At 55.8% G+C, this 18818-nt stretch overlaps 1 protein-coding gene across 1 annotated transcript in view; it reads left to right on the plus strand.

Moving 5' to 3' along the window:
- Window positions 1-12996, plus strand: part of LOC138242462 (complement factor B-like) — a 20011-nt gene extending 7015 nt beyond the window's left edge. The window contains exons 7-19 of the mRNA XM_069197987.1: window positions 1-36; window positions 619-754; window positions 1585-1716; window positions 2340-2435; window positions 2899-3036; window positions 4873-4985; window positions 5547-5691; window positions 6888-7026; window positions 8093-8169; window positions 8321-8421; window positions 10352-10481; window positions 10577-10626; window positions 12700-12996. The exon at window positions 1-36 is cut by the window's left edge and continues 104 nt beyond it. Of these exons, the coding sequence (XP_069054088.1) occupies window positions 1-36; window positions 619-754; window positions 1585-1716; window positions 2340-2435; window positions 2899-3036; window positions 4873-4985; window positions 5547-5691; window positions 6888-7026; window positions 8093-8169; window positions 8321-8421; window positions 10352-10481; window positions 10577-10626; window positions 12700-12888 (1482 nt within the window). The 3' untranslated portion in view covers window positions 12889-12996. The remainder of the gene's footprint in view (window positions 37-618; window positions 755-1584; window positions 1717-2339; window positions 2436-2898; window positions 3037-4872; window positions 4986-5546; window positions 5692-6887; window positions 7027-8092; window positions 8170-8320; window positions 8422-10351; window positions 10482-10576; window positions 10627-12699) is intronic.
- The last annotated feature ends 5822 nt before the right edge of the window (window positions 12997-18818 follow it).

The raw sequence follows: 18818 nt of genomic DNA on the forward strand, positions 1-18818 counted from the left end.
AAGTCCAAAAACTGCATCCTGAAACTGATTGAAAAGGTGCGAGGGGTCTGTGGGCTCGGCATGAGGGTCTGGACTCGTCTCTCTGTGTGAGGAGTGTCTCTGGGGTCTGTGTGAGGGTCTCGACTCCTCTCTCTGTGTGAGGAGTGTCTCTGGGGTCTGTGTGAGGGTCTGGACTCGTCTCTCTGTGTGAGGAGTGTCTCTGGGGTCTGTGTGAGGGTCTGGACTCCTCTCTCTGTGTGAGGAGTGTCTCTGGGCTCTGCGTGAGGGTCTGGACTCCTCTCTCTGTGTGAGGAGTGTCTCTGGGGTCTGTGTGAGGGTCTGGACTCCTCTCTCTGTGTGAGGAGTGTCTCTGGGGTCTGTGTGAGGGTCTGGACTCATCTCTGTGTGAGGAGTGTCTCTGGGTTCTGTGTGAGGGTCTGTGCTCCTCTCTCTGTGTGAGGAGTGTCTCTGGGGTCTGTGTGAGGGTCTGGACTCATCTCTGTGTGTGAGGAGTGTCTCTGGGGTCTGTGTGAGGGTCTGGACTCCTCTCTCTGTGTGAGGAGTGTCTCTGGGGTCTGTGTGAGGGTCTGTATTGAGTTCTCTGTTTTATGTGATTCCCCGTGTCCTCTGTCCATCCAGATTAGCGATTTCGAAGTCACTCCAAAGTACGAGGTTGTGTCCTTCGCCACCTTCGTCAAGGAGATGGTCAGCATCACTGACCCAGATATCACCATGCCAGAGGTCATGCAGGCCATTCAGAAATTCAAGTACACCGGTGAGCAGCTGTGTCCTTCAACAGACCAGCTTTTCTCATTCACAAAGCTTCCCTGCTGCCACCATCGAACCTCTAATCTGCCTCAAGTAACGTATAATTAGTGTTCAACATTGGCAGTGTTCAATTTCTCTCCCTTACAGATTACTATTCCCAGAGCTCATTTAATTCTCAGTTAAACGCTGGATTATACCGATGTATTTGAGCATAATTGTGCAATTATCGTTACTTATAATAATAAATGAGCCCAGTCTGGTATCTGCAGCAAAGTCACTGTTAATGATGTTGATACACATCTACAGTAAAGTCATCGTTAATTATTTTAATACACGAGCCCAGTCTGGTATCTGCAGCAAAGTCACTGTTAATGATGTTGATACACTTCTACAGTAAAGTCAGAGTTAATTATATAAAAACAGCATCCTAATCTGGACTCTACAGTAAAGTCATCGTTGATTATATTAATACATGAGCTCAGTCTGGTATCTGCAGCAAAGTCACTGTTAATGATGTTGATACACATCTACAGTAAAGTCATCGTTGATTATATTAATACACGAGCCCAGTCTGGTATCTGCAGCAAAGTCACTGTTAATGATGTTAATACACATCTACAGTAAAGTCATTGTTAATTCTATAAAAACAGCATCCTAATCTGGACTCTACAGTAAAGTCTTCATTTACGATTCTAATACACGAGCCCAGTCTGGGATCTACAGTAAAGTCGGGGATAACGATGTTAATACTCTAGCCCACTCTGGGGTCAAAGGCCAACTCAGTGCCGATGGGAATGACACTGATGATGATACTGCTCGTTTCTCCTCGTATGTCAGACCACGGAGACCAGACGGGCACCAATATCGCAGCCGCCTTCCGGAACGTCTACGAGAAGATGAGTTTCCTGCAAGCCCAGAACAGGGAGGACTTCAAGGAGACCCGCCACGTCATCATCCTCTTCAGCGACGGTGAGACGCGGCCGCACATCGTCAGGCATGATTCCAGCCGAGGGGTTTATCTGCGGTGAACTGGGGGCGAATAGACCCACACACAGGGGGCGGTCTACCAAAATCAGTTTCCCCTTTTTCCTTTCATCCCTAGGTTCAAATTTCAGGACGGCAGTTAGTAGCTCCGGGCTTCAGATGTTTTTCTTGCGGCTTTGGAAAAAGTCGGCTCTATAATGCGCTGGCAGCCAGTGCAGCGGCGCCAGCACAGGAGTAGAAACTGGTGGTTTTTGTTTGGTTTTCCGAAGTCTTGATTCCGTCCACCCTGCAGATTCTCGGACTGCTCTGTGGTTGTCAGTGGGAGTCTGATAATAATCCCAGTGAAGAACTAATCCAGCTCCCAGTCCAGCCTGGAGAGTCTCAGACTGCGCTGTCGGTGTCAGTGTAAATCTGATTATAATCCCAGTGAAGAACTAATCCAGCTCCCAGTCCAGTCAGTCCAGTCAAGCCTAGAGAGTCTCAGACTGCTCTGTCAGTGTCAGTGGAGTCTGATTATAATCCCAGTGAAGAACTCGTCCAGCTCCCAGTCCAGCCTAGAGAGTCCAGCCTGGGATGCTCAGTGGTCAGTGCTGTGTCTTTTCCTACAGGTCGGGCCAATATGGGCGGCAGCGCAGAGATTGAGGTGAATAAGATCCGGAACCTGGTCAAAGGCATTCGAGGGGCTGACTGGCTGGACTACCTGGGTGAGAGAGAAATTATATCACTGTGATCACTTTATATCCCAGTCACCTCCTATAAGGGTACACTGACTACAGCTCCTCTCTCAGGGCAGTGTTCATGTACTGGAGTGTCCAGTCAGTGTGTCTGTATGAACCCCTCTCTCTCTCAGTGCAGTGTTCATGTACTGGAGTGTCCAGTCAGTGTGTCTGTGTGAACCCCTCTCTCTCTCAGTGCAGTGTTCATGTACTGGAGTGTCCAGTCAGTGTGTGTGTATGAACCCCTCTCTCTCTCAGTGCAGTGTTCATGTACTGGAGTGTCCAGTCAGTGTGTGTGTATGAACCCCTCTCTCTCTCAGTGCAGTGTTCATGTACTGGAGTGTCCAGTCAGTGTGTGTGTGTGAACCCCTCTCTCTCTCAGTGCAGTGTTCATGTACTGGAGTGTCCAGTCAGTGTGTGTGTATGAACCCCTCTCTGTTCTTTCTTACAGATATTTATGCGTTTGGTGTGGGAGATGACATTGATGAGGATGAGCTGATTAAACTGGTATCAGAAAAGCCTATGGAGAAACATTTTTTCAAAATAAAGGACATCACAACATTGGAGGATACATTCGATACAATGATAGGTTTGTTTCTCCTCTCTGTACCACACTATGCTATACTGTGCACTGTGAGTCTGTACCGTGCTCTGTGTGCACTGTGAATCTGTACTGTCCTGTGAGTCTGTACTGTCCTGTGAGTCTGTACTGTCCTGTGAGTCTGTACTGTGCTCTGTGTGCTCTGTGAGTCTGTACTGTGCTCTGTGAGTCTGTACTGTGCTCTGTGTGCTCTGTGAGTCTGTACTGTGCTCTGTGAGTCTGTACTGTACTCTGTGAGCTCTGTGAGTCTGTACTGTGCTCTGTGTGCTCTGTGAGTCTGTACTGTGCTCTGTGAGTCTGTACTGTGCTCTGTGTGCACTGTGAATCTGTACTGTCCTGTGAGTCTGTACCGTGCTCTGTGTGCTCTGTGAGTCTGTACTGTCCTGTGAGTCTGTACTGTCCTGTGAGTCTGTACTGTGCTCTGTGTGCTCTGTGAGTCTGTACTGTCCTGTGAGTCTGTACTGTCCTGTGAGTCTGTACTGTGCTCTGTGAGTCTGTACTGTCCTGTGAGTCTGTACTGTCCTGTGAGTCTGTACTGTGCTCTGTGTGCTCTGTGAGTCTGTACTGTCCTGTGAGTCTGTACTGTCCTGTGAGTCTGTACTGTGCTCTGTGTGCACTTTGAGTCTGTACTGTCCTGTGAGTCTGTACTGTGCTCTGTGTGCTCTGTGAGTCTGTACTGTCCTGTGAGTCTGTACTGTGCTCTGTGTGCTCTATGAGTCTGTACTGTCCTGTGAGTCTGTACTGTCCTGTGAGTCTGTACTGTGCTCTGTGAGTCTGTACTGTCCTGTGAGTCTGTACTGTGCTCTGTGAGTCTGTACTGTGCTCTGTGTGCTCTGTGAGTCTGTACTGTGCTCTGTGAGTCTGTACTGTGCTCTGTGAGTCTGTACTGTACTCTGTGTGCTCTGTGAGTCTGTACTGTCCTGTGAGTCTGTACTGTGCTCTGTGAGTCTGTACTGTACTCTGTGTGCTCTGTGAGTCTGTACTGTCCTGTGAGTCTGTACTGTGCTCTGTGTGGTCTGTGAGTCTGTACTGTCCTGTGAGTCTGTACTGTCCTGTGAGTCTGTACTGTGCTCTGTGTGCTCTGTGAGTCTGTACTGTGCTCTGTGAGTCTGTACTGTGCTCTGTGAGTCTGTACTGTCCTGTGAGTCTGTACTGTGCTCTGTGTGGTCTGTGAGTCTGTACTGTCCTGTGAGTCTGTACTGTCCTGTGAGTCTGTACTGTACTCTGTGAGCACTGTGAGTCTGTACTGTACTCTGTGAGCACTGTGAGTCTGTACCGCCCTGTGAGTCTGTACTGTGCTCTGTGTGCTCTGTGAGTCTGTACTGTCCTGTGAGTCTGTACTGTGCTCTGTTTGCTCTGTTAGTCTGTACTGTCCTGTGAGTCTGTACTGTGCTCTGTGAGTCTGTACTGTACTCTGTGAGCACTGTGAGTCTGTACTGTACTCTGTGAGCTCTGTGAGTCTGTACTGTACTCTGTGAGCTCTGTGAGTCTGTACTGTGCTCTGTGAGCTCTGTGAGTCTGTACTGTGCTCTGTGAGTCTGTACTGTGCTCTGTGTGCTCTGTGAGTCTGTACTGTGCTCTGTGAGTCTGTACTGTCCTGTGAGTCTGTACTGTGCTCTGTGTGCACTGTGAGTCTGTACTGTGCTCTGTGAGTCTGTACTGTCCTGTGAGTCTGTACTGTGCTCTGTGTGCTCTGTGAGTCTGTACTGCCCTGTGAGTCAGTCCTGTACTGGACAATGTGTGGTGTTTGGGTATTAAGCTCCCTCTGTGTCAATGGCAGGAGGTTTTGTATGAGGGTTCCAGAGTGTTTCTGTCTGTCTGTAGATGAGAGCGATAGTGTTGGGCTCTGTGGGCTCTACAGGAACTATGAGATAGATGGGGAGCCCGACAGTGTGAAGAGGCAGAACTATCCCTGGCTGGTGACCATCAAGATCACTGTGAGTACAGAGTCAGAGACACTGAGAGACTGAGAGACACACTGAGACAATAAGAGCAACATTGAGACACACTGAGACACTGGGAGACACTCTGAGATACAGGAGAGACCGACTGAGATTGAAAGACCACTGAGACACAGAGAGAGACAGACTGAGACTCTGAAAGACCACTGAGACACAGGGAGACAGACCGAGACACTGAGAGACACTCTGAAAGACTCTGAAAGACCACTGAGACACAGGGAGACAGACCGAGACACTGAGAGACACTCTGAAAGACCACTGAGACACAGGGAGACAGACCGAGACACTGAGAGACTCTGAAAGACTCTGAAAGACCACTGAGACACAGAGAGACACTGTGGGACTCACAAGAGGAGACATTTCCGCTATCTCCTCCTCTGCCCTTGCGTGTTTCTGTGTCTCCCTCCCTCTCTCTCTCTCTGTCCAGCCCTCCGCCCTCCTCCTCTCCCCCAGTCCGCGTGCCCGCCTGGCCGCCCACGTTGACCCCTCCCTCTCCCTCTCTCCCTCTCTCTCTCTCTCTCTCTCACGCACACGCAGCGCCCGGCGAAGACGGAGACCTGCATGGGCTCCCTCATCAGCAAGCAGTACGTCCTGACAGCGGCCCACTGCTTCCAGCTGACCGACGAGGCCGAGATGGTCAAGGTGCTCATCGACGACAACGTGGACCGGGCTGGCTTCAAAGGTGGGGGGGGGGGGCAGCCCCGGTGGGCGGGGCCAGGCCTGCAAGGGGGGTGGGGCAGTTCCACCTGTGGGCGGGGTCATGTCTGCAAGGGGGTGGGGCAGTCCAACTTGTGGGCGGGTCATGTCTGTGATGGGGTGGGGCAGTCCGGTGGGCGGGGTCAGGTCTACAAGGGGGTGGGGCAGTCCCACATGTAGGCGGGGTCATGTATGTAAGGGGGTGGGGCAGTCCCACCTGTGGGCTGGGGCATGTCTGCGAGGGGGTGGGGCAGACCGGTGGGCGGGGTCATGCCACCGAGGGGTGGGGAAGGACAGTGGGCGGGGTCAGGCCTGCAAGGGGGTGGGGCAGCCCCCCGGTGGGCGGGGTCAGGTCTGCAAGGGGGTGGGGCAGTCCGGTGGGCGGGGTCATGCCACCGAGGGGTGGGGAAGTACAGTGGGCGGGGTCAGGTCTGCAAGGGGGTGGGGCAGTCCCACCTGTGGGCGGGGTCATGTCTGCGAGGGGGTGGGGCAGTCCGGTGGGCGGGGTCATGCCACCGAGGGGTGGGGAAGTACAGTGGGCGGGGCCAGGCCTGCAAGGGGGGTGGGGGCAGCCCCCGGTGGGCGGGGCCAGGTCTGCAAGGGGGTGGGGCAGTCCCACCTGTGGGCGGGGTCATGTCTGCGAGGGGGTGGGGCAGACCGGTGGGCGGGGTCGTGTCACCGAGGGGTGGGGAAGGACAGTGGGCGGGGCCAGGCCTGCAAGGGGGTGGGACAGCCCCACCTGTGGGCGGGGTCAAGTCTGCGAGGGGGTGGGGCAGACCGGTGGGCGGGGCCATGCCACCGAGGGGTGGGGAAGTACAGTGGGCGGGGTCAGGTCTGCAAGGGGTGTGGTCACCCAGTGGGTGGGTCAGTCTGGTAGGCGGGGTCAGACAGATGAGGGATCGGACCAGTCCAGTGGGCACTGTGAAGCAGTGTACTCCACTGACAGCGCAGAGATGCTTGCTTATTACATTGCATTTATAGTCTAGATCTTTCTGATAGCGATAAAATACTCAGGGGTTCTGGCTCAAGGGGCCAGTACACTGCTAGAGCCCCCACCGAGCCCAACAGCTGCTCGTCTTGTTTCTGCCTGAGCCTTCAGAAGCAGGGCCAGCGTGACGTTCCCAATGTGTCTGCTGTGGCTGCTCAGCCTGTCCGTCTTCCTCTCCCTGCCTCCCGCCTCAGACAAGGCGATAAGCAAACTGATCGTGCATCCGGAGTATAACATCGGAAAGAAGGAAGCTGAGGGAATCCCAGAGTTTTATGACTATGATGTGGCCCTCATCCGGCTGGAGAAGGAGATCAAAATCTCGAGAAAAGCCAGGTAACAGCAGGAGTGTCTCTGGGGTCTGTGTGAGGGTCTGGACTCGTCTCTATTGTGTGAGGAGTGTCTCTGGGGTCTGTGTGAGGGTCTGGACTCGTCTCTATTGTGTGAGGAGTGTCTCTGGGGTCTGTGTGAGGGTCTGGACTCCTCTCCCTGTGTGAGGAGTGTCTCTGGGGTCTGTGTGAGGGTCTGGACTCCTCTCTCTGTGTGAGGGGTGCCTCTGGGGTCTGTGTGAGGGTCTGGACTCCTCTCTCTGTGTGAGGAGTGTCTCTGGGGTCTGTGTGAGGGTCTGGACTCCTCTCTCTGTGTGAGGAGTGTCTCTGGGGTCTGTGTGAGGGTCTGGACTCCTCTGTCTGTGTGAGGAGTGTCTCTGGGGTCTGTGTGAGGGTCTGGACTCCTCTCTCTGTGTGAGGAGTGTCTCTGGGGTCTGTGTGAGGGTCTGGACTCCTCTCTCTGTGTGAGGAGTGTCTCTGGGGTCTGTGTGAGGGTCTGGACTCCTCTCTCTGTGTGAGGAGTGTCTCTGGGGTCTGTGTGAGGGTCTGGACTCCTCTCTCTGTGTGAGGAGTGTCTCTGGGGTCTGTGTGAGGGTCTGGACTCCTCTCTCTGTGTGAGGAGTGTCTCTGGGGTCTGTGTGAGGGTCTGGACTCCTCTCTCTGTGTGAGGAGTGTCTCTGGGGTCTGTGTGAGGGTCTGGACTCCTCTCTCTGTGTGAGGAGTGTCTCTGGGGTCTGTGTGAGGGTCTGGACTCCTCTCTCTGTGTGAGGAGTGTCTCTGGGGTCTGTGTGAGGGTCTGGACTCCTCTCTCTGTGTGAGGAGTGTCTCTGGGGTCTGTGTGAGGGTCTGGACTCCTCTCTCTGTGTGAGGAGTGTCTCTGGGGTCTGTGTGAGGGTCTGGACTCCTCTCTCTGTGTGAGGAGTGTCTCTGGGGTCTGTGTGAGGGTCTGGACTCCTCTCTCTGTGTGAGGGGTGTCTCTGGGGTCTGTGTGAGGGTCTGGACTCCTCTCTCTGTGTGAGGGGTGTCTCTGGGGTCTGTGTGAGGGTCTGGACTCCTCTCTCTGTGTCTTTCAGGCCCATCTGTATTCCCTGCACCAAGGCCACCAGTCGCGCCCTGGGTCTGTCTGACCGGGCAACGTGTCGTGAGCATGGTGAGAACGTCGTGGCCAGGGTTGTTAGCGGGGGGGGGAGGGGGGGGTGATGTCTCAGAGGCTGGTGGGAGATGTGGCTGAGCCTGTGTGCGTGCTGTCCTGTCCTGTCCTGTCCTGCCCTGTCCTCACCGGCTGCCTGTCTGTCATCCAGAGGGCCTGCTGCTGGAGAAGGAGTTCGAGCCGGCCAGCTTCATGTCCGAGCACGGCGCCCTGGCCACGACCAAGAACGTCAAGATCAAGCTGAGGGCGCAGGTGAGTGTGTGTGCACTGTGGTAGTGTGTGTATAGTGGGTTAGTGTGTGTGCACTGTGGTAGTGTGTGTATAGTGGGTTAGTGTGTGTGCACTGTGGTAGTGTGTGTGCACTGTGGTAGTGTGTGTATAGTGGGTTTTGTGTGAGTGCACTGGGTGAGTGTCTGTGCACTGGGTGAGTGTCTGTGCACTGGGTGAGTGTGTGCGCACTGGGTTAGTGTGTGTGCACTGTGGTAGTGTGTGTATAGTGGGTTTTGTGTGAGTGCACTGGGTGAGTGTGTGCGCACTGGGTGAGTGTGTGTATAGTGGGTTTTGTGTGAGTGCACTGGGTGAGTGTCTGTGCACTGGGCGAGTGTGTGCGCACTGGGTGAGTGTGTGTATAGTGGGTTTTGTGTGAGTGCACTGGGTGAGTGTCTGTGCACTGGGTGAGTGTGTGCGCACTGGGTGAGTGTGTGTATAGTGGGTTTTGTGTGAGTGCACTGGGTGAGTGTCTGTGCACTGGGTGAGTGTGTGTATAGTGGGTTTTGTGTGAGTGCACTGGGTGAGTGTGAGTGCACTGGGTGAGTGTCTGTGCACTGGGTGAGTGTGTGCGCACTGGGTGAGTGAGTGCGCACTGGGTGAGCGTGTGCGCACTGGGTTAGTGAGAGTGCACTGGGTTAGTGTGTGTGCACTGGGTGAGTGTGTGCGCACTGGGTGAGTGTGTGCGCACTGGGTGAGCGTGTGCGCACTGGGTTAGTGTGTGCGCACTGGGTTATTGAGAGTGCACTGGGTTAGTGTGTGTGCACTGTGGTAGTGTGTGTGCACTGGGTTAGTGAGAGTACACTGGGTTAGTGTGTGCGCACTGGGTTAGTGAGAGTGCACTGGGTGAGTGTGTGCGCACTGGGTGAGTGTGTGCGCACTGGGTGAGCGTGTGCGCACTGGGTTAGTGAGAGTACACTGGGTTAGTGTGTGCGCACTGGGTTAGTGAGAGTACACTGGGTTAGTGTGTGTGCACTGGGTTAGTGAGAGTACACTGGGTTAGTGTGTGTGCACTGGGTTAGTGAGAGTGCACTGGGTTAGTGTGTGTGCACTGTGGTAGTGTGTGTGCACTGGGTGAGTGTGTGCGCACTGGGTGAGCGTGTGCGCACTGGGTTAGTGAGAGTGCACTGGGTTAGTGTGTGCGCACTGGGTTAGTGAGAGTGCACTGTGGTAGTGTGTGTGCACTGTGGTAGTGTGTGCGCACTGGGTTAGTGAGAGTGCACTGTGGTAGTGTGTGTGCACTGGGTTAGTGAGAGTGCACTGGGTTAGTGAGAGTGCACTGTGGTAGTGTGTGTGCACTGTGGTAGTGTGTGTGCACTGGGTTAGTGTGTGTGCACTGCGGTAGTGTGTGTGCACTGGGTTAGTGTGTGTGCACTGTGGTAGTGTGTGTATAGTGGGTTAGTGTGCGTGCACAGGTTTTGTGTCTGTGCACTGGGTTAGTGTGTGTGCACTGTGATAGTGTGTGTATAGTGGATTTTGTGTGTGCGCACTGGGTTAGTGTAAGTGCACTGGGTTAGTGTCTGTGCACTGGGTTAGTGTCTGTGCACTGGGTTTGTGTGTGTGCACTGGGTTAGTGTGTGTTCAAAACTTTGTTATGACAATTGTGTTGATGCTGTGTTGCTCTTGTGTTGACGCTGTGCTGCGTGTGCAGGGGGACAGATGTATTGTTTTGATGTTGTGTTGTGATGTGTTGCGTTGATGCTCTGTTGACACTGTGTTGTTCTGATGCTCTGTTGACGCTGTGTTGTGTTGATGTTGTGTTGACGCTGTGTTGATGTTGTGTTGACGCTCTGTTGACGCTGTGCTGTGTTGACGCTGTGTTGAGTTGTGTTGAAGTTGTGTTGACACTGTGTTGTGTTGACGCTGTGTTGATGTTGTGTTGTGTTGTGTTGTGTGGTGTTGGTGTTGTGCGCAGAGGGACAGCTGTGTCAGGGACGCCCTGCAGGCCCCAGAAGTCACAGCCACAGACCCCGAGGAGCTGGTGACGGAGAGCTTCCTCTGCACCGGGGGGATACACCCGGAGGTCGATGACATCACCTGCAAAGGTAGGAGGTCTCCGCCGCCGCCCGCCACGCCGCCCGTGCCCCGCGGACACACAGACCCGCGGACCCCCTCACTGTGTGTGCGCGTGTCCTCGCAGGAGACTCCGGAGGAGCGCTGTTCCTGGAGAGGAAGAGGCGCCTGGTCCAGGTGAGATCTGGAGCAACGAGTCTGTCGCTCTGGGCAGCGTCTCCTGTGTGTGTGTGTGTGTGTGTGTCTACTCTCTAACGTCCTGTCCAGGGCTGTAAGCAGGAGGGGACATATCCTTCGGAGGAGACGTTAATCCCACGTTTAAGGACAACATGGACTTTAAAGATCCCAGAAGACCCCACTGCTGTTGTGAGTGGGTGACCAGCAGGGGGCAGGCTGGAGCAGCATCAGCTCTTGGGAAGTGAGGTTCTACTGAGGCAGTGACTCTTGGGTGAAGTTACAAACCCAGGTGGGGTCACTGGTGAGAGCGATCGCTGTGCGTCTCCCAGGTGGGGTTACTGGTGCAGAACGATCGCTGTGCATCTCCCAGGTGGGGTTACTGGTGCAGAGCAATTGCTGTGCATCTCCCAGGTGGGGTTACTGGTGCAGAACGATCGCTGAGCGTCTCCCAGGTGGGGTCACTGGTGAGAGCGATCGCTGTGCGTCTCCCAGGTGGGGTTACTGGTGCAGAACGATCGCTGTGCCTCTCCCAGGTGGGGTTACTGGTGTGGAACGATCGCTGTGCGTCTCCCAGGTGGGGTTACTGGTGCAGAACGATCGCTGTGCGTCTCCCAGGTGGGGTTACTGGTGCACAATGGTCGCTGTGCATCTCCCAGGTGGGATTACTGGTGCAGACTGATCGCTGAGCATCTCCCAGGTGGGGCTGCTGGTGCAGAATGATCGCTGAGCATCTCCCAGGTGGGGTTACTGGTGTGGAACGATCGCTGTGCGTCTCCCAGGTGGGGTTACTGGTGCAGACTGATCGCTGTGCGTCTCCCAGGTGGGGTCACTGGTGCAGAACGATCACTGTGCGTCTCCCAGATGGGGTTACTGGTGCAGAACAATCGCTGTGCGTCTCCCAGGTGGGGTCACTGGTGTGGAACGATCGCTGTGCGTCTCCCAGGTGGGGTTACTGGTGCAGAACGATCGCTGTGCGTCTCCCAGGTGGGGTTACTGGTGCGGAACGATCGCTGTGCGTCTCCCAGGTGGGGTCACTGGTGCGGAACGATCGCTGAGCGTCTCCCAGGTGGGGTTACTGGTGCACAATGGTCGCTGTGCGTCTCCCAGGTGGGGTTACTGGTGCAGAACGATCGCTGTGCGTCTCCCAGGTGGGGTTACTGGTGCACAATGGTCGCTGTGCGTCTCCCAGGTGGGGTCACTGGTGCAGAACGATCGCTGTGCGTCTCCCAGGTGGGGTCACTGGTGCGGAACGATCGCTGTGCGTCTCCCAGGTGGGGTCACTGGTGCGGAACGATCGCTGTGCGTCTCCCAGTTGGGGTCACTGGTGCGGAACGATCGCTGAGCGTCTCCCAGGTGGGGTCACTGGTGCAGAACGATCGCTGTGCGTCTCCCAGGTGGGGTCACTGGTGCAGAACGATCGCTGTGCGTCTCCCAGGTGGGGTCACTGGTGCAGACTGATCGCTGTGCGTCTCCCAGGTGGGGTCATTGGTGCAGAACGATCGCTGCGCTTCTCCCAGTTGGGGTCACTGGTGCAGACTGATCGCTGTGCGTCTCCCAGGTGGGGTCACTGGTGCAGACTGATCGCTGTGCGTCTCCCAGGTGGGGTTACTGGAGCAGACTGATCGCTGTGTGTCTCCCAGGTGGGGTTACTGGTGCGGAACGATAGCTGTGCGTCTCCCAGGTGGGGTTACTGGTGCAGAACGATCGCTGTGCGTCTCCCAGGTGGGGTTACTGGTGCGGAACGATCGCTGTGCGTCTCCCAGGTGGGGTTACTGGTGCTGAACGATCGCTGAGCGTCTCCCAGGTGGGGTTACTGGTGCAGAACGATCGCTGTGCGTCTCCCAGGTGGGGTTACTGGTGCGGAACGATCCCTGTGCGTCTCCCAGGTGGGGTTACTGGTGCAGAACGATCGCTGTGCATCTCCCAGGTGGGGTTACTGGTGCAGAACGATCGCTGTGCGTCTCCCAGGTGGGGTCACTGGTGAGAGTGATCGCTGTGCGTCTCCCAGGTGGGAGGTGATGTTTTATCTTTCCAGTCACCCCTCTCTGTCTGTCTCCCCGGCTCCCCCCGCAGGTGGGGGTGATCAGCTGGGGCAACAAGAACCTGTGCGACGACAGGGGTCTGCGCCCCGACATCACGCCCAGGGACCGGCAGCACGCCCGCGACTACTACATCAGCCTCTTCCGCGTCACGGACTTCCTGCGCCGGCACCTGGAGCCCGAGAACCCCGACGTGCCCTCGCAGCTCACGTTCGTCGACTGAGGGCCCGCGGGGGGCGGGCGGGGGGGCAGTGAGCCGGCCGCCCCCGGAGAGGCTCGTGTGTGCGTCTGTGTTGGGGGGGGAGGGGTTAATAAAGCGTTTCTGGAGGTACGCCGTGCCGTCGCTGTGGAATTGTGGGACTGTGTCCTGGGAACGGAGAGTGAGCAGAGAGTGAGCAGAGAGTGAGCAGGGAGTGAGCAGGGAGTGAGCAGAGAGCGAGCAGGGAGTGTGACTGTGTCCTGTGAGCAGGGAGTGTGACTGTGACCTGTGAGCAGGGTGTGAGCAGTTAGTGAGCAGAGAGTGAGCAGGGAGTGTGACTGTGACCTGTGAGCAGGGTGTGAGCAGTTAGTGAGCAGGGTGTGAGCAGGGAGTGAGCAGAGAGTGAGCAGGGAGTGTGACTGTGTCCTGTGCGCAGGGTGTGAGCAGGGAGTGAGCAGGGAGTGTGACTGTGTCCTGTGCGCAGGGTGTGAGCAGGGAGTGAGCAGGGAGTGTGACTGTGTCCTGTGTGCAGGGTGTGAGCAGGGAGTGAGCAGGGTGTGAGCAGGGAGTGTGACTGTGTCCTGTGCGCAGGGTGTGAGCAGGGAGTGAGCAGGGTGTGAGCAGGGAGTGTGACTGTGTCCTGTGAGCAGTTAGTGAGCAGGGTGTGAGCAGGGAGTGTGACTGTGACCTGTGAGCAGTTAGTGAGCAGGGTGTGAGCAGGGAGTGTGACTGTGTCCTGTGAGCAGGGAGTGAGCAGTTAGTGAGCAGGGTGTGAGCAGGGAGTGTAACTGTGTCCTGTGAGCAGGGAGTGAGCAGTTAGTGAGCAGGGAGTGAGACTGTGACCTGTGCGCAGGGTGTGAGCAGGGTGTGAGCAGGGAGTGAGCAGGGAGTGTGACTGTGACCTGTGAGCAGTTAGTGAGCAGGGTGTGAGCAGGGAGTGTGACTGTGACCTGTGAGCAGGGAGTGAGCAGCTAGTGAGCAGGGAGTGATCAGAGTGCGCAGCTCTCTGTGTGAGGAGTGCTTGATCACTTGGGCACCAAGTCTGAGACATCAGATCGTTTATGTGTCTTACTCAGTACACACACAACAACAACAACACAACACCCTCATTTCTCTTCAAGCTGTACCACAAGCAGGTACCTGGGGGTCTGTTGTCTTCTGTTTTTGTATAAGTGAGCAGGGAGTGAGCAGGGGGTGAGACTGTGTCCTGGGAGCAGTTAGTGAGCAGGGTGTGAGCAGGGAGTGTGACTGTGACCTGTGAGCAGGGAGTGAGCAGTTAGTGAGCAGGGTGTGAGCAGGGAGTGTGACTGACCTGTGAGCAGGGTGTGAGCAGTTGGTGAGCAGGGAGTGTGACTGTGACCTGTGAGCAGTTAGTGAGCAGGGTGTGAGTAGGGAGTGTGACTGTGTCCTGTGAGCAGGGTGTGAGCAGTTGGTGAGCAGGGAGTGTGACTGTGACCTGTGAGCAGGGTGTGAGCAGTTGGTGAGCAGGGTGTGAGCAGGGAGTGATCAGAGTGCGCAGCTCTCTGTTTGAGGAGTGCTTGATCACTTGGGCACCAAGTCTGAAACATCAGATCGTTTATGTGTCTTACTCGGTACACACACTCTAGAAAGAAACACCCCCCCCACACACACACAACAACAACAACACAACACCCTCATTTCTCTTCAAGCTGTACCACAAGCAGGGACCTGGGGGTCTGTTTTCTTCTGTTTTTGTAGAAGTGAGCAGGGAGTGTGACGGTGTCCTGGCAGCAGGGAGTGAGCAGGGTGTGAGCAGGGAGTGTGGTATATTCTGTTTTTGTATACCTGAACTTTCAAGTTCAAGTTCATACAGACAGATGCTGAGATAGCTGTCTGCCCCTCCTAGACAAAAAAAAATAAAATAAAAACAGCAACGCGGTGATAACAAGAACACGGGTCCCAGTAGCAGCAGTGGTGGGGGTCCAGTACGGGGGTTGGACTGTGGAAAAGAGCTCGTCTCAGCCGGACCTTCCCTTGACTGAGACACGACCCTCCCCCGCGGCTCTCTGAATGGCCGGGCCCCTCTGATGGACAGCTCGTCCCACCTGTCGGAGCAGAGCAGCGCCGTGGGGAGGTGGGTGTGAGCTCAAGCCCCTGTTTCTCACGCGTGGATCGCCCGGAGTGGCGGTGGCGGTGGCGGCGTCTCTTTCATTCTCGCGTCTTGCAATGGGCGGCTTTGAACGCGTCTTCGCAACCTTGACAGTAAGAATGAGGGTTTTTTTGTTTTTTTTATTCATCTGGGCGTGCTGGTGCTGTTGCGAGAATGTTTAACAAGACGAGCGCGGTGCCGAAGCGGGGCCGGTTCCGGCGTTATTCATGGGTGAGTCTAAAAAAAAAATAAAAGGAAAGAAAGAGTTTCGCTGCTCTCTAAGAGAACGTATTTAAGAGCAGAGCCGTCTCCGGGATCGCTTGCGGGGGAGACGCTGGATCTCGGGCGCCCCCGTGTGGCCGGTCCCGTGTATCACAGCGCTCAGCGCTCTCCGTCCGCGGGTGACCCAGACCCGGACCTGGGCTGGGCAGGACCGGGCCGGACCGGACCGAGCCGGGAACGGGAGAACACGACCCTTCCAGAGTCCCAGCCCGCTCAGACAGACATTTTCACCCGACCTGCTCATGCCAGATGTTGGAATCGGTTTTTATTAGCGCGGCTTCCTAACGGGTCCGGGGGACGGGACGGGACCGGGCGGGGGCAGTCCCCACGCGTGCGGACCCCTGCGTGGGAGACCATCGGCGCCGAGTTCACTCCTCCTCCTCCTTCTCCAGGGGGCAGCTGCCTCTCTCGAGTGGAGCTGAGGCTCTGGGCAGGTTCGATGAATGAATGAATGAATGAGTTCTCGTCAGCCTCGGCATCATGAGCCCACCAGCCCCCCCAGAGAGAGCTGTTCGTGAAGACGGAAGGGCCCCGGGCTGGAGAGGCCTCTGGAGAGTTCCTGTTCGCTCACATGTGTCAGGTCATATCCTCCTTCCTGTACTCCTCAGGTCTCCAGCTTAATTCAACAACGTTTCAGGTCTCCTGTTAATTATAGGAGTACAGGAGACAGACAGACACACAGTACAGGAGACAGACAGACACGCAGTACAGGAGACAGTACAGGAGACAGACAGACACACGCAGTACAGGAGACAGAGAGACAAACAGACACGCAGTACAGGAGACAGAGAGACATGCAGTACAGGAAACAGTACAGGAGACAGAGAGACACGCAGTACAGGAGACGGAGACAGAGACCCTCCACTCGGAGCGCTGTACAGGTCCGGGGGATCCCCTCCAGCCCCACCAGTGTGTACCCCACCTGCATGACGCTCCAGTCCGCTCACACACAGCAGCTCTCAGTGGGAGGAGAGCAGAGGGATGAAGCCAGTTCAGAGAGGGGGGTTATTAGGAGGCCATGATGGGTAAAGACCAGGGGGGTAATTGGGGCAGGACACTGGGGTAACACCCCTACTCTTCTCGAGAGACGCCCTGGGATTGTTAGTGACCCCAGAGAGTCAGGACCTCGGTTTGACGTCTCATCCAAAGGACGGCGCCTGTTTACAGTCCAGTGTCCCCCGTCACTATACTGGGGCATCAGGACCCACACAGACCGCAGGGTGAGAGCGCCCCCTGCTGGCCCCACTCACACCTCCTCCAGCAGCAGCCTCAGCTCTCCTCCCAGGAGTCTCCCCTCCAGGTACTGGCCAGGCTCCCCCTGCTGGGCTCCAGTGGGTCTGTGAGCTGGGTGAGAGCGCCCCCTGCTGGCCCCACTCACACCTCTCCCAGCAGCAGCCTCAGCTCTCCTCCCAGGAGTCTCCCCTCCAGGTACTGGCCAGGCTCCCCCTGCTGGGCTCCAGTGGGGCTGGGAGCTGCCAGCTGGGAGCTGTGGGGTGAGACGGCTGCCGACATTAATATACAAACTGATAAAAGAATCGATTTGAACACTGACGCAGCGAACGTGTGATGTTCGGATCTTTCAGTCAAATGAGAAAACGCCACTCGCGGAGTCAAACGACGGGCGTGGTGCTTCTGGACACAAAGGAGCTGTTCTCCTGAGCCCTGCACAGGCGCCTATCAGGACTCGAACTTGCCCGATTGCTAGAGTTTCACTTGGGAAGAAGCCAGTTTTTTTTTTTTTAAGCAACAGAGGCCAGAAACAAACCTAAATGGAGACCCCGTTTCTCAAGAAAATGAAGAGCAGACCCCCCCCAACCCAACAGACGGGGGACCACGCAACGGGCGTTGATTATTCAGTGATACTGTGAAAGATGGGTTTGTTGTCACATCGACAGCAGGCCACAGAGCCTTGCGGTCAGCTTGCAGTTCGAGGAGCGTTCGTGGGCTTCTGGGAAAACTGGTGTGTGTGTGTCCCGTCCTGGGATGGACTGGTGTCCTATCCAGGGTGTGTGTGTGTGTCCTGTGATGGACTGGTGTCCTGTCCAGTGTGTGTGTGTGTCCTGTGATGGACAGGTGTCCTGTCCAGGGTGTGTGTGTGTCCTGTCCAGGGTGTGTGAGTGTGTATGTGTGTCCTGTGATGGACTGGTGTCCTGTCCAGGGTGTGTGAGTGTGTGTGTGTCCTGTGATGGACTGGTGTCCTGTCCAGGGTGTGTGTGTGTGTGTGTGTGTCCTGTGATGGACTGGTGTCCTGTCCAGGGTGTGTGAGTGTGTATGTGTGTCCTGTGATGGACTGGTGTCCTGTCCAGGGTGTGTGTGTGTCCTGTCCAGGGTGTGTGAGTGTGTATGTGTTTCCTGTGATGGACTGATGTCCTGTCCAGGGTGTGTGTGTGTGTGTGTGTGTGTGTGTGTGTGTGTGTGTCCTGTGATGGACTGGTGTCCTGTCCAGGGTGTGAGTGTGTGTGTGTGTCCTGTGATGGACTGGTGTCCTGTCCAGGGTGTTTGTGTGTGTCCTGTAGAGGGGGATTTACTGAGGGCGTCGATCAGGGTACCCCAGGCTGGCTTCAGCCCCGTGCTCAACAGCGCCCCCATCAGGAGAGCCTGAGCAGTTACCTCTGGAGTCTCCACACTGACAGGCTGAGGGAACTGAGTCTCTTCAGTCTGAAGGGAGTGTCCCACACTGACAGGCTGAGGGAACTGAGTCTCTTCAGTCTGAAGGGAGTGTCCCACACTGACAGGCTGAGGGAACTGAGTCTCTTCAGTCTGAAGGGAGTGTCCCACACTGACAGGCTGGGGGAACTGAGTCTCTTCAGTCTGGAGGGAGTCTCCCACACTGACAGGCTGAGGGAACTGAGTCTCTTCAGTCTGAAGGGAGTGTCCCACACTGACAGGCTGGAGGAACTGAGTCTCTTCAGTCTGAAGGGAGTGTCCCACACTGACAGGCTGGGGGAACTGAGTCTATTCAGTCTGGAGGGAGTGTCCCACACTGACAGGCTGAGGGAACTGAGTCTCTTCAGTCTGAAGGGAGTGTCCCACACTGACAGTCTGGGGGGACTGAGTCTCTTCAGTCTGGAGGGGGTGTCCCACACTGACAGGCTGGGGGAACTGAGTCTCTTCAGTCTGAAGAGAGTGTCCCACACTGACAGGCTGGAGGAACTGAGTCTCTTCAGTCTGAAGGGAGTGTCCCACACTGACAGGCTGAGGGAACTGAGTCTCTTCAGTCTGAAGGGAGTGTCCCACACTGACAGGCTGAGGGAACTGAGTCTCTTCAGTCTGAAGGGAGTGTCCCACACTGACAGTCTGGGGGAACTGAGTCTCTTAATATCTGGAGGGAGTGTCCCACACTGACAGGCTGGAGGAACTGAGTCTCTTCAGTCTGAAGGGAGTGTCCCACACTGACAGGCTGAGGGAACTGAGTCTCTTCAGTCTGAAGGGAGTCTCCCACACTGACAGGATCTGCAGTATTTCTCTGGGAGAAAGCTGCTATCTGACGTGAATTCCCTGCCCTGTAAATATTAACCTGTGTCTCTGTTTGCTGACTGAACTTTGACTGTTTGTAAATAAG

This window comes from Lepisosteus oculatus, chromosome 14 (assembly GCF_040954835.1).
Source record: "Lepisosteus oculatus isolate fLepOcu1 chromosome 14, fLepOcu1.hap2, whole genome shotgun sequence".
Classification (NCBI taxonomy): Eukaryota; Metazoa; Chordata; class Actinopteri; order Semionotiformes; family Lepisosteidae; genus Lepisosteus; species Lepisosteus oculatus.